General features: G+C 41.7%; 1 protein-coding gene across 1 annotated transcript in view; it reads left to right on the plus strand.

The window, feature by feature from the left end:
• Positions 1 to 13,796, plus strand: part of LOC122727413 (maestro heat-like repeat family member 5) — a 96,679-nt gene extending 82,883 nt beyond the window's left edge. Inside the window, exons 26-29 of the mRNA XM_043964954.1 lie at positions 220 to 342; positions 10,523 to 10,625; positions 11,537 to 11,611; positions 13,699 to 13,796. Of these exons, the coding sequence (XP_043820889.1) occupies positions 220 to 342; positions 10,523 to 10,625; positions 11,537 to 11,611; positions 13,699 to 13,796 (399 nt within the window). The remainder of the gene's footprint in view (positions 1 to 219; positions 343 to 10,522; positions 10,626 to 11,536; positions 11,612 to 13,698) is intronic.
• The last annotated feature ends 1,915 nt before the right edge of the window (positions 13,797 to 15,711 follow it).

Consider the following 15,711-nt stretch of genomic DNA (forward strand, 5'->3'; position numbering starts at 1 on the left):
TCCAGCTCTTGAAGGCTAGTTTTCTTCATGAAGGGGAGGAGGAGAGAGATATGGAACACTCTGGCACCAGGGCGTTCCTCTTCCTCAGAATGCTAAGTAAGGAGATGTGGGAAGAAACTGCTCCCCTCCCCATTCCCCCAGTTCTCCCCAATAACTTCTTGTGGAGGGGGGTGGGGCTAAGAAGGAGGAAGACCCACCAGCTCTATCTCTACGTTGCAGAAAAGCAAGTTCACTTTCTACCGTTGTGCTGTGTTCTTGAACTGGAAACTCCGCCACACACTGTTCTGTACATTAGCCTGGGAAGAAGGCCTCAGTGCCCGCCATTTTCTCTGGTCCTGTCTGGTGAGTGAGTTGGGGATGAAGTGGGAGGGAGGGAAAGGATTTTTTTACGATTCTGTTTCTACTTTGTATTGACTAAAGAGAAGTCAATCAGTGTAAGAGATTTGGTACGTAACAGACAAAAATAAACAAAGCATCATGTTTGATAAACCCAAAGACCCCAACCATTTGGACAAGGACTCAGTATTTGAGGAAAAAACATCTGGGAGTAGTATGGCAGAAATGAGATTTAGGGCCACAAAGAATTGGACATGAATGAACAATAACAACAAAAGGCACCTTAAGGTGAGGGGGAAAATTCAACCTGATCAGTATCATGGAGGCTGAGTGAGATGGTGCTCAAGACCTGAACATGGCTATGGAAGAGGACATCTTATTCAAGAACAACTAAATGGGCTTATGGAGTCTTAACATATGGGTGATAATAAGCCAATGAGGCCTATGTATAGACTTCTTAGGCCCATGAGTCTAGGGTCAGCTAGGTGGAACAGTGGATAAAGCACTGATCCTGAACTATGCCACACAGTTCAGGTCTTCCTGACCTAAGGTCAAATCCAGCCTCAGATACTTACTAGCTGTGTGACCCTGGGCAAGTCACTTAACCCTGTTTGCTTCAGATCCTCAACTATAAAATGAGCTGGAGACAGAAATGGCAAACCACTCCAGTATCTGCCAATAAAAGCCCAAATGGGGTCACAGAGAGTTAGACATGACTGAAAAAACATTATTTTTAAATTCTGAACTTAATAAACATCAAATGACATGAGTATTTCCACTAGCAAAGCAGAATGGAAAAAGAGGACCACACACGCTGCTATGAATCTGCATATGACAGCAAGCTTCACCCTCCAGATTCAGCCTGTTCAGTTGTTTTCAAAACTGTATTGATTGTCTGTTTACTACTGACCATCCTTCTGTTCTCTTCGTCTATGACCTTTTTTTTCCATTTTGTGAACTTCATCATTAGCTCCCCTTCCCTCCAACTGCCACAAACTGAAGGAAACTCACCCCCAAAGTGAAAGAAAGAAAGACGAATCCCAGTATCACATATGCAGAGTCAAGCAACAACAAATTCCCACCTTGGCCATATCCAAAAATCAATGTCTCTTTCTGCACCTCTTCTTAGGAGGTGAGGAGCATGTTTTATCACTGATACTCTGGAATTGTGTTTGTTGATATTCAGTCATTTAAGTTGTGTCTGACTCTTGGTGACCCCATTTGGAGTTTTCTTGGCAAAGATAATGCAGTGATCCGTTATTTCCTTCTCTAGATCATTTCACAGATGAGGAAACTGAGGCAGACAGGGTTAAGTGACTTGCCCACGGTCACATAGCTAGTAAGTGTCTGAGGCCAGATTAGAACTCAGGAAGGAAGATAAGTCTTCCTGATTCCAGGCCTGCCCCTCCCTCCCTCCCTCCCTCCTTCCCTCTCTCTCTCTCTCTCTCTCTCTCTCTCTCTCTCTTTCTCTCTTCCCACTGTACCACCTAGCTACCAAAAACAAATAAAATTACAAATAAATAAATGACCTGGTTCCACCAATGGGAAAAACAACTGATCTCCTTTCCTTAAGAGAACTACAAAAATAGCATTTATTAAGTGCCTTACCATAGTGATAAACTTTATATCACTCTAGAAATTTTTTTATGTAAACTTATATCAGACTGCTTTCTGTCTTGGGGAGGAGGGAGGGAAGTGGGGGGAGAAAAGAAAAATTTGGAACTAAAAATCCAGTGTAAACAAATGTTGAAAACTATCCTTATATGTAATATGTAACTAGAAAATAATAAAATAAAATTTTTTAAGTTTATGTAATTTAAAAAATTTTAAAAGATCAACAACAACAGCAACAATAGTAAAAGAATCCATATTTGGACACACTTTAAAGTTAGCACTTCCCTCACACTAACGCTGCGAGTTAACTTAGATTAGGTACTATCCCTGCCTGTAAGGAACTTACTACCTAATAGGAGGCTGACACCAATACAAGTAGTCATAATACAAATTGTTAAATGATTTTTTTTTTTAGTGAGGCAATTGGGGTTAAGTGACTTGCCGAGGGTCACACAGCTAGTAAGTGTTAAGTGTCTGAGACCGGATTTGAACCCAGGTACTCCTGATTCCAGGGCCGGTGCTCTATCCACTGCGCCACCTAGCTGCCCCCAAATTGTTAAATGATAAAGGGGAAGGGGAATATAAAGAAGGCACTATGGGAGGTCTGAGGGGAAAGATCATTATGACTCCAGGATCAGGAAGGCTTCCTAGAGGAGCAGTGGCATTGCAGATGAACTCCAACAGTTAAGATGTCAATATGTCATAAGGGAGAAATGAGGGCATTCAAAGCATGGCTATCAGGATAAACAAAGGCAAAACAGAGAGCAAGAGAGCCAAGGCAATGTGTTAATGAAGGAGAATAAGCATAGACCAGTTCACCTAGAGCAAGAGTGCCTTGGAACTCCTTGGAAGGGGAGGGAAAAGGGCAATAGGTAATAAGGCTGAAGATGTAGGGTGAGGAGAGGTTTTGAATAACAAGTGAAAGGGTTTGAACTTCATGCAGACAGTGGTCAGGGCCTCCTTTTGGAGCAAAGGAGGCACATGATCAGTCTTATGCAGAAAGGAAGAGCCTTTTTCTGCAACATTGAAGAAATCCCATTCCTTCAGTAGAGATTTGTTGCCAAACTCTGTCCTTGTTTCTGGGAGAGATATAAAGGAGACTCAGGCAAGGATCTCTGCCCTCACGGACCTCACAACCTGGCAAGGGGCATCAGACAGGGAAGCACCCAGATGTCAAGACAGAGAAATAGGAAAGAATAATAAAATAGGTAAAAGATGCTGGTGGAATTGGGGGAGAGAGGGGAGAAATTTTTGACCTGGAAATCTAGGGAGGCTTCAGGCAGGAGCTGCATTTGAACAGGCCACTCTAGAATGCAGAGAATATCAACAGGCAGAGATGCTAAGGAGAAGCGTGGGTACCAGCATGAGTAATGTGAGAAGCCAGACAGCATGGAACAGATGAGTCTAACAGGTCAGCTTGGCCAGAATGTAAGCTATGCAGAGGGGAGCAATAGGAGCATCATGCAGTAGAACAAGCACTATGAAGTAGGAAGTCAGGAGTCCTGGGCCTGATCCCCATAACTGCTGCTAACTTTCAATTTGACTGTGAACAGAGACCTTCTCCCTGGGCCTCAGTTTTTCCATTTAAGAACAAATTTTGCCATTGGGTTTTGTTTTTACATCCTATTTCTAGATCACCTCCATTCCTCAAGAGGTATCTAAGCAAAACTAATGATATAATGATTCCATCTGAAAGTGCATGTGACATTCCACAGCTGTAACACGCATTTTTATTTTTACTAACAAATCTATTTTCTCTCCCTTTTGCCCCTGCCCCACCGGGGAGAAAAAGATAAACAAATTCCTTGTAACAAGTATGCATAGTGAATGAAAACAAATGCTCTCATTGGCTATATGCAAACATATGTGTATATATAACATATACATATGTATGTATCATATAGATGTGAGATGTGTGTATATATGGGGGCATACATGTGTGTACATATATGTATGTATACATATATACATACACATATAGAGAGCTAGATGATAGATGATTAGGTAGGTAGATAGATGATAGATGGATAGATAGATAAATGAGTAGATAGATAAATGATGGATGACTGAATAGAGAGATGGATAGAGATAAATGATAGATGGATAGAGAGATAGATGGGTAGAAAGATGAATATGTGGATAACTGGATGGATAGATAGATAGATAGAAGGATAGATAGACAGATAGATAGATGATAGATGATACCAGTATTCTAGACTATTTCAAATAGAAATGGCCACTAAACCATACATAAGGATCCCTGCCTGCATACTGACTTCAAAAATCATATGTTAACATTATCTATGTTCTATTGTATTTTATTTATTCGGTTAAATATTTCCTGATTATATTTTAATCTTCTTCAGCCACACTTGGCAGTGTTGTAGCCACAATGGAACTGCATATCTGACACCTCTGGTCTAGGACTCTATGACTACTACTAAGTAGAAAAGGCAAACTGAAGCTAGATCACAGAAATAAAAAGACTATTGATTCCATTTCATTCAAGAAAAGCTACTTGCTAAGCCCTGGCACATCACTCTGAGAGGCTATTTCCAAGATAACATAGTTCAGTACCATCTCAATTTAGGAACCAAGATACTGAATAAGCAATGGAAAGAACTAGGAGTTAGGAAATCTGAGTGTAAATTCTATCAGTGCCAATCACTGGCTGTATGACCTTGAGCAAGTCCTTTCCCCTCTCCAAGTCTCAGTCCAATCCTCTGTTCATTGGAGGCAATGGCAGAGGAGGGGGTGGTGATCTCCTGGAAGTTCCCTTCCAGCTCCAACAGTTTCTGAATCTGCAAACCTACCACCTTCTTTATTTACCCAGTCTGTCGTTCACACCCACACCTGCATTTCTCAGCATCTTTTTTTTTTTGAAAACTAGTAAGTTGTAGAGCAAATGTTTCCATGTTCTCAATTCACACCCACATTCCCTCTCAAAATTTTCCACTCAAAAGAAACAGCCATTCGAGTTTTTTTTCCCCCTGAACCATTTAAAGTGAAGGTGTCTCAGGATGTTCTGAATCCTTGTTTCCCTAAGAGTTTCTAATTGCAAACAGGAAGGCTTCCCATCAATCAAACAGTGCTAGCAGCGAACTCTGCCGAGGCTCCAGTATCTCATACTTGTGCTTCTACATAGGCATACCTTAGAGCCTCATGCTCACACCATGGGCTTCGCCAACCAAGTCTCCAAGTCCATTCACTTGAATTTTAGCATCAGATCCTTAGAATAGCAAGGGAGCAGACTAATAGAAATGACCTGGACTGGACCAGGACTGAAGAAGCTGGAGTTGAAGTACCAACTCGACTATTAGCTAGCTGGGTGATCTCAGCTGGGGAAGTTATCTCCTATTCAGGCCTCAGTTTTCTCATCTGTAAAATGAGAGGACTGCACAAGTACAGGGTTTTTTTTTTAAATATAATGACCCCTTCTACCCTCTCCTCTTCTCTCTCTCTCTCTCTCTCTCTCTCTCTCTCTCTCTCTCTCTCTCTCTCTCTCTCTCTCTCTCTCTCTCTCTCTCTCTCTCTTTCCCAGGCTTTTAGCAGGCAGGTGAAGCCTATGGGCTGCTTCTTGAAATTGTTTTTCAATGAATGAAATAAAGTACATGGGGTTACAAAGAAAACCAATTATATTTAAATACAGTTATCAAAATATTTTTCTAAAAAGTTAAATAGACCCTACCTTAAAGACCACCTGGACTGGATATTCTCTAAGGATATGAGTCTCACTAATAAGAAAGAACTATATCATAGTGAAAATTATGGAAACTTTAGGGAAAAGTAACTACTCTTCCCCAAGAGGGACATCTAGGTGACAAAGTGGTTAGAACACTGGACCTAGAGTCAGGAAAACCTGAGTTCAAATCAAGCCTCAGAAACTAGCTATGTGACCCTGGGCAAATCACTTAATCTCTTTTTGTCTTGGTTTCCTCATCTGTAAAATGGGAATAGTAGCACCATTTATCTTCCCCTGGGGTGGTTGTGAGGCTGAAATGAGACAATATTTGTAAAGTGTTTTGCAAACCTTAAAGTGCTACATAAATATATGAATGCCAATTATCACCACCACCACCACCATCATCATCACCATTCCAGATCTTAGAATAGAGTAGAGGAAAGCCAGGCATAGTCTGAAATGCACTTTAGATTTTGGGAAAGCAGATTTAAAAGGGAAAACAGATTTCAGGGGAAGGATGGGTAGAATTCTGTGAACTAAGATTCTACAAAGCATGCCAGCTCAGAAGGGATGGAAGATGCTCAAGAATAAAATGCTGAAGATATAACGAGAAACAGCGCCAATGAGAAGGCAAAAACAGAAGCTGGAGAGGCTGATATGGACACACAATGAACTCAAGAACCAACTTAAATTTTTTAAAGATATGTACAGACAATGGAAGCCAGGGAACAGGACAATTCCAAGAGCATGGCACGGAAAATAGTGAAAATAGTGGCAGGAGTGCTAAAATTCACTTTGAATTAAAGATGGCAAGGAAAGCTAAGGAAGACAAAAGGGGAAAGAGGAAGATGATCATATCTCAAAGTGCATGGGACAATAGCACAACAGAGAAAAGACAGAGCTGCTCAATTCTTCTCTTGCTTCCCCTTCCTCAGAAAACTTTGGCATTGAAAATGAACTAAAAATGACGACTGGAGAATTGCTACTAAGATAAGTGAGCAGATAGCAAAAGAATACCCAGCTGCCCTTAGTAAATTCAGCTCACCTGAACCAGAAAACCTACATTCTTGACTACTGAAAGAATGGGCAAATGGGACTGCTGAGCCACCCTTGGTGATAACTGAATGATTCTAGAGAATGGGAGAGGTACCACGGGCCTGAAGAATGGCCAATGTCTCCATTTTTAAGGGGTAGGCAGTGGGAAAGAATAGAATCAGCCAACTAGCACCCAATGAGTTTGGCATCAATTCCTAAGAAAAATTCTAGAATGGATCATGAAAGAAATATTTAGTGAACATCTAGAAAAGAATACAGTGATTACAAAGGGTTTCATATGACTCCATTAAGAAGAGGTCCTGGGGGCAGGGGAGAGGGGGAGGCAGCTAGGTAGCACCGGCCCTGGATTCAGGAGGACCTGAGTTCAAATCCAGCCTCAGACACTTGACACTTACTAGCTGTGTGACCCTGGGCAAGTCACTTAACCCCCATTGCCCCGCCAAAAAAAAAGAAGAGGTCCTACTGGACCCACCAGATCGAACAAAGATAACATTACATTTTAAAACTAAGTCAAAATGCAGCCCACAGGGATCCTTTTTGACCCAGTGACCCCATCACCCTGAATACCCTAAGGAAGTCAAAGACAGAAACAAAAATCCAATATATACCAACACATTTGTAGCTACACCAATCACAGTAGAAAAGAGCTAGAAGAAAAGGGGTTCCATCAACTGGGTAATGACTTCAGAAACTTTTATGTGAATATGCACTGCCAAAGCACTATGCTTACTCTTCCAACCTACACTCAGACTAGCAGATTGAGTTCCAGAGCAGGGTTTACCTCACCCTACAGGGTTCCAAGACTATTTGTCCATGAGCTCCCACCTACTCTGTCTTCCCCCCGATATTGATGAGCAATTAATATCTTACCAATATTTAACCAATTAACATCAATCAGATTTTACAAAGGAATTTACTGAGAAGGTAGCAAGGAAGCAAGGACTGAAGTACAATATCTCAAACTAGGAACACACTCTCCTCTACCCCCTAGGGGAGAGAGTCCAATCTCAAAAGGTTTGCTACAAAATACTCCCCCTCAACCAAGTTCACGTCTAGGTGTGGCATAGGTGATGGACAACGTTACTCCCTTGCTTACAGAATACTGTAGCTTAGCTGCCAGGTCAAGTGGCTACTAGGCCAGCTCAAGCAAATCACTCCTCAGGGTAAGATTCTTATCTGATGACCTATTGCTGTTCTTGGCAGGCTCTTTTACCATCTCCATTTATTAGGCCTCTGATGGAAACTGGGTAGGAAAAGGGCATACTCAATTCAGGCCTATCAGCCAATTAAAAGGCTTTTTCATCATCATACACTAAGCCAACAGGAAATAAAGGATACATAGGCATACTATGAAGTAGGAAGCAAAGGCCCCTCCATTGCACATTTCTGGAAGCAGGTTCACCCTGAATCCAGTTGCACATAAGGTAGGCTTTGAGGACTGAGTCCTCATTGGTCCATCCTCCCATTAAAAATATAATGGATATTATTGTACACTAAGAAATGACAAAATAGCAAGAATTCAGAGAAATCTAGTGGGGGGAGTTTATATATAAACTAGTACAGAGTGAATGGAGCATGTAACCAAAGGAATAAAATACACAAGACAGCAACAAAATAAATAAAAAGCTCACTAGTTCTTTGAGTAGCTGAAAGGCCCAGAGAAGAGATAATGTAACATAGCTAAGGCCTTATGGCATAAAGGTGGGGGACTACTAGGGCAGAATGTTGTATACATTGTCAGATGCAGTTTCTATAATAAGGATTTGTGGAAGGGTTTTTTTATTTTCTTTGTTATAAGCATAAGTTTGATGGGGACTGGGGATTGAAGGGAGATCTTTTTCCAGAGATAACTGATGCAAAAAAAGATATCAATAAAGCATTTTTAAAGGGAAAAGATATGAATGTTTTAGTGTGTAGCAAGTCTGGAGTGAGCCAGGAATGTGATATGACCAACAAGAAAGTAATGTGAACTTGGGCTAGATTAAGAGATGTGTGGCTTCGAGAGACAAGGATGTCATCTTCCCTCTATCCTTTGCTCTGGTCAAACCACTTCTGGAGTCTTGTGTTCAGTTCTGGATGGCACATTGTAGGAAGTAATGTGTGCCCCCGCCCCCGACTTCAAGTAGAAGCTAGAGGACCATGTTTCAGGTATATTATAGTGGGAATTCTTTATCAGATAGTGTTTATCCTTAGATAGCTGAGGTCCCTTCCAACTCTACAATTTTATGATTCTGTAGCCTGTAGTGTTACACACACACACACACTTTCTGGATTTCAAACCAGAAGACCTGGGTTCAAGTTCTGTCTCTACTACTTGATTACTGTGTCACCTTAGGCCAGTCACTTGACCTCTTTGGGCCTCCAAGGTATGTTCTTTACTGAGCCTTCCAACTTCTACCTCTGACCAGCTAGAAAGGATATCCTGGTAAATATTTAACAACCAGCTCTCCAGGGGGGAAATGTATAGACATACTTTTAAGTTTAATCTACATTAACATTTTCTCCCATCTTTTTTTAGAATTTAGGCAATGAACAAAACAATCAATGAAGCCCTGATTTGTAGTTGATTTCGGAAGTGGAAATACTCACACTGAAAATTTAACAATCAGCTCTTAGGAGTCCTTACAAGCTGATTCCAGCACACCCTAGTTGTAATCCTAACATTCAAGGCTCTATATTCAAGCATTCTGTTTTCTTCCAGCTCCAATAGTCCTCATTCTGTGTCCTAAGGGTCTATGTTCCAACTTTCACGTTCTTTACTTCCTGCCCTAGAGAGTTTGGTTATTCAGATTGTTCTCTCACTATTTGCAGTCATTTAAAAAAAACAATGTTAAAAACACATTGCTGGAGGCAGCTAGGTGGCACAGTAGATAAAGCACCAGCCCCGGATTCAGAAGGACCTGAGTTCAAATCCAGCCTCAGACACTTGACACTTTTGTGTGACCCTGGGCAAGTCACTTAACCCTCATTGCCCCCCCCAAAAAAACCCACCCCGACACATTGCTGCATTCATTCTCTGCATATATATACATACATACATACACATACATATATGTATGTATGTATGTATGTGTGTGTATATGTGTGTATATATATATATATATATATAGTGAAAAAGAGGCCAAATTATTGAGGGGATAGGGGAGAGACACAGCTCCTGCCCTCAGAGAACCCCAGATCTCAAGGGATGGTCCCTGGCCCTCTCTACCTTGTATTATAGTATTCAAAGCTCCATGAAGGCAGGGAATCTGGTCTTCCCTTCTCCTTTCCCTCCCAAAGAGCCTATAGTACAGGACATTCTCAGTCCTAGATTCTCAGCAGTAGGTGCTCAGTAAAAGTCTGATGTCTGATGTCCAGGGTTAGACAGTGGAAAGGAGTACTGAATTTCAAAAGACATAGGTGTGAATCCCACTTCTGATACTTCTTATTTGTATGATGGCCATCAACAAGTTCACTTAACATCACTTAAGCCTCAGTTTACACATCTGTAAAATGGAGTTAGTAATTCTCACACTATCTGTCTCACATGGTTATTATAAGGAAAGTGCTTTGTAAATTTTTAAACTCTACAGCAATGAGAGCTATTATTATGCCTGTGCATTATTAATAAGTGATTGAGAAAATGTGCAGTAAACACACCATACACCTGGAGAGGACAGGTTACAGGCTAAAGGCCCAGGGTCCCAGGTCATAGTCATCCCTCTCCTCCCTGAGAAGAGACCCAAAGGTCAAAGGGCACACAGCGCCCCTAGGATATAATACCCATAATCCTTGGGGAAAGGGCAGCCAAACCTATAAAATGAAGGCCTCCCCAACATCTTCTCTCTGACACAGATGGAGAATACCGATGGAGAATTTCCCATCCACCTCTCTCAAGCAGTCAGATATCTCCACAGTCCCCATCAAAACCTCAAAACTTCAGCAGCCTTGTTTATAGGTAAGGAGGGGGAACCTGGAATATGCAGAGCCTTCTCTCCTCCCTTATAGCTTTTCTTCTTCTGTCCTGTCTCCTTTGCCCTCTTCTTTCTCCTTTATTTTTTCCCTTATCCCTCTTCTCCAGCTCTTTTCTCTTGCTTTTCTCTCCTATCTCTCTCTGTCATTTTCCTCCTCTCTCCTCTCTTCCTTTCTCTCTTCCCCTCTCTGCTCCTCTCCTCTTTCTCTCTCTCTTTCTCCCTCCCTCTCTCTCCTCCCTTTCAATTTTCCTCCTCCTTATTTGTCTATTTCCTCTCTTCTGCTTTACTCCTCCTTTCCCTTACTCCTCCTCCTCCTCTTCTCTTCTCCTTCACCTCCTTCTCTCAGCTTTCCTCTCCTGTCTCTCACCTTTTTTGTGTCTCCTCTGTTCTGCTCTACTCCCTCTTCCTTTCCTTTCTTCCACTCCTCCTTTGTCTCATTTCTCTCCTCTTCCCTTATCTCTCTCCCTGATCTTCATTTTTATGTCTCCATCCTCTCTTCTTCTTTATTCTTCTCTGTCCCTTCCTTTACTCCTCTACTCACCTTTACTCTCCCTTTCTTGCAGTATGACACAAGCTTTGGCTGTAGATGAAAGAGAAAATTAGTCTCTGAAACCCAAGTCACCTACCAAGTACCCAACCACTCAAGTGCCAACCCTCACCAAACTGCTAATCTAGACCCTACTACAACCCTCTCTCTGCCCCACTTCTGACCACCCCCCCACACCTGGCTTCATCTATATCCTGATTTCACCCCTACCCTCGGGGGAGAGTAAGAAGAATTGCTAGAGTCCCAAAGATGACCTATGGTTATCACTCACACCCATTTTCACCATCCCCTTCCAGGTTATAAGTGAGGCCTCAATGAACCCTTTTGTTTGTTTGTTTGTCCATTCAGGCTACACCATCTGTTATTATCCCAGTGCTATCTTCGAGAAAGCGAGTGATGTTGACTTGGCCTTGTTCTATTCCAGTAAGCCCCAGATTGGGATCAGCCCCTTCCTTTCCTCACTGCCCACTCCATCATCATCCCATTCCATCTTCCTCTCCCTCCTTCTAGCAGCTGGCCTTCCACTAGCCCTGGGGATCTAAAACTGTGGAACATAGAATGTCAGAGCTGGACGGGCCTTAGTGGTCACCTCATCCAGCCTCCCTCATTTTGCAGAGGAGAAAACTGAGACCCAGAAAAGGAATCCGGGCCAGCATTAGACTCGTGATCCACACTGGCTCTCAGGTTTCACTTCACCACAAACTGACCTCAGCAGCCAAGAACAAAAAAGGTAGGAACAGGGCACACACCCCAAGGCTGATAGGAGGAAGGTGATAGAGATAGTAGGCAGGACCAGAAGAAGCTAGCCCCAAGAAAGAGACACACAAGGGATCTCAAGGCCATCCTTGGAGACCTTGTTCTCACTCTTTTGCCACAGCCTATACCTCTGAAGATCAGAAAAACCTGGGTTTGACACCTGGCTTTGCCACTCACATGCAAACATCAGATGAAGTACCTTGCCCCTCTTGAAGCCCCCACTTAATCTATTTCTACAGATTATAATTCCTGCCCTAGCTACTTCACAAGGGTGGGGTGTTCTGGTAAGGTAATAGGAGTGGATGGGCCTTGAAAAAGGTATAAAGAAACTCAGCCTGAGTTCTAGGCATGACTTTGCCACTAAATCTCTCCAAGTGACCCTGGGAAAATTGTTTCTCCTCTCTAAGCCTCAATTTCCTTCATTGTAAAAGGACAGAGTTGAACTAGATGACTGCTAAGGAAGCTGCTGGCTTTAGCATTCTTTATTCTGTGTTCTTCAGTTCCTTCCAGTTCTAACGTTCTGTATTCTATGTTCTAACAGTCTTAAGTTCTAAGGTCTCTTCCATCTCTAGTGTTCTATGTTCTAATATCCTATATTCTCAGGTCCCTGACATCTCAGTCATTCTGTGTTCTAACTTTCTAAGTTCTAAGATTTCATCTATCTCTAGTGTTCTATGTTCTAACATCCTTGCCAACTAGAACATTTTGTGTTCTAACTTTCTAAGTTCTCAGGTCTCTTTTATCTTTAGAGTTCTATGTCCTAACATCCTATGTTCTAAGGTCCCTGCCAGCTCAAACATTCTGTGTTCTAACTTTCTAAGTTCTAGGGTCTCTTCCATCTCTACTTTTCTATGTTATAACATCCTATATGCTAAGGTCCCCAATAGTTCAAATATTTTATGTTCTGACATTCTATGTTCTAAGGTCCCTTCAGGTTCTTAATGTTCTGAATTTGAAGTTGAGACACCTGGGTTCAAATCTTGGCTCCCATACCTACTCAGCTGTGTGACTATTGGTTAGTCATTTTATCTCTTTAAGTCTTAGTTTTCTCATCCATAAAATAGAGTAATTATGCATTGACCACCTCACAAGATGGTCATGAAGGAGGAGACACTTTAAAAACCTTTAAAGTACCATAGAAAGATGAACTATATCTGTATAACTCAGTTCAACAAGTATTTGTTAACCATTTCCTGTGTGCCTAATCTGTAAAATGGGAAAAGGAACACTTGAACTGGCTACCTCCTTGGCTTGTAAGGAAACTACAGTGTAAGAGCCTAAAGCTCAATAGTGATATGAATGATCCTGATGACCTCTTCCAGCTCTAACATTCTGTGATTGGATTAAGGACTAACCCCAATTATTAAAGGATAACTAGATTCCCTTTCCCTCTCCCTCCTGTCCTTTGACCCTGCTTCAGCCTACCAATGGCCCAAAGGCTGAGCTACTGCCTTGCCTAAAATAGAGGGGTGGAGGGGAGGCATAGAGAGAGAGAGAGAGAAAGAGAGAGAGAGAGAGAGAGAGAGAGAGAGAGAGAGAGAGAGAGAGAGAGAGAGAGAGATCAGTTGGACTTTGGGGGAAGAAGGAGGTGGGACTCTTTCTCTATTTGAATGCCAACTGCACCCCAACCCCACCCTTTGTCCCAGGGAGCAATAGACTATAGATCTAGGGCCCAGGATCATGGGAATGGCTTGGGTGGTCCCTGCATAGAGGCAAAGGCAGGAGAATTCTCACTGGGCTTTCCTCTCTTTGAGCTTTGGAAGAACTCAAGCACGACCCCACACAGGCCATCAGGGACTTCGCCACAAAGCACTCCATCTTCCTGGAGGAAGCGTACAGAATTATGCACTGACCTCGCACCTTGCCTAATCCCACACCATTGTCCTCCTTCCTCCATGTCTGATGTATCCCATTCCTTTGGGCACCCTCCTTATTCCCAAATTGTTTTTGTTTGATTGCTCTGCCTTTTTTTGATTTAAAAGAAAAAACTAGGTTCAAAGGAGCCTCTGACCTCTTGCTTGTCCCCCACTCTGTTCCTATTCCCTTCCCAATGCTCCTTTCTCTCTTAAGAAGGACATGGTGTGGATACTCTACCGGACTAAGTAAGCAAGGTATCCTGGAGAACAAACCAGGCCAAGTTGGTTCTGCTCTGCTAAATCCTCATGGACATGGACACACTCTGAAATGCTAATACAGGGGGCTATGAATGGTCGTGCTTAAGATGAGCTGCAGAGATGTCCATCCGTGAAGTTGTTCTTGGTGCCTTGTGGTTCTCCTACAAATAAGGGTCCAGGGCCCCTTTTTAGGTAGGTGGAGGAAGGGTACCTGGCTCCAAACTCTTGGCTCCACTGCTTCCCAGCAAAGAACATGGGTCTCTTTGGGCTGGAATCCCCTAATATACTCCCTTATCCTCAATGGGCTTGAGTTTAGCTTTGAGCTGGGGATATGGCTTCTCTCGTCCTCCCCTTTTCTCCACTAGCCTCCCCCAACCCCAAACTCAATTAATTAGTTGCTCAACAAACACTCAGTAAGCTCCTACTCTGAGCAAGACCCAGTGCTAAGTGCTACAGATTCAAAGAAAAAAAAAAAGAATCCCTGAGATAAGGAGTTTACATCCTACTGGGAGAGAGAGACATATGACATGTAAAATACAAATGAATAAAAAGTGATATGAGGAGGGAGATTATAAACTGGGAGGGTGAGGAAAGGTTTCATGGAGGAAGTGGCACCCAAACTGAGCCTTGAAGGAAGCTAAGATTTTTAAGATAGTGTTCTGCAAACTTTCTTTGATTGTGCATTGCTGTTCTTGCATCATATTCTAGAGCACATACCCCCTATATATGTATGTATATGAATATCTGTAAATTATATACATGTTAATGGTTTTTAAATTCCAGTTTATTTTAATATTTTATTTTAATTACTGTCATACCTGAAAAAGAGACTTCATTCCAAATAGGAAAAAAAAGTGTGGTTGGCTTCACTTACTAAATCATGGTAGTCATTTTTCAATCTATTTCATCAGTTATACAAAAGATTGTTGTTGAAATTTGGCCAGAAAACTTCCATCTTCTCCAATGTCAATCAGTCATTCTTGCAAACTAATTGGAAATCTTATTTGTATTTTCAATGAATTGGTTCAGAAATCACTGAAAATCTTCATTTGGAAGAAAAACGGACTAGAAAATTCCATTTCTGAGTTTTTTAAGTGTACAGGTAGACTTTATAGGTAACACACATCATTTTGGGCAACAAAATCACATAACAATAGAAATATTTCTAAACACCCATTTTCAAAATGTTCTTTTCCTAACATGGGTTCCTTTCAAAAAAGCAGTTGCTTTCTTATTCATTGTTAAAATATCACATTTGTCTGATATATAAAGATATATAGAGAACTAACACAAATATATAAGACCAAAAGCCAGTACTCAATGGATGTGGTCAAAGGATATGAAACAACAGTTCTCAAAAGAATTGTAAACTATTAACTATATGTGAGACTGCTCCAAATCATTCAAAATAAGAGAAACACAAAGCAAAACAACTCTGAGATTTCACCTCACACCAATCAAAATGACAAACATGAGAATAGTTGGTGTTGGAAAGATTATAGAAAGACGATCTTGCTCAGCTAGCTAGTGGCACTGTGAATTCATCCAACCATGCTAAAAGGAATTGGGAATTATGTTAAAATAATGACTAAAGTGTTCATATCCTTTGATGCAGAGACCATATAGTTAGGCATATATCCCAAAGAGGTCAAA

This window comes from Dromiciops gliroides, chromosome 1 (assembly GCF_019393635.1).
Source record: "Dromiciops gliroides isolate mDroGli1 chromosome 1, mDroGli1.pri, whole genome shotgun sequence".
Classification (NCBI taxonomy): Eukaryota; Metazoa; Chordata; class Mammalia; order Microbiotheria; family Microbiotheriidae; genus Dromiciops; species Dromiciops gliroides.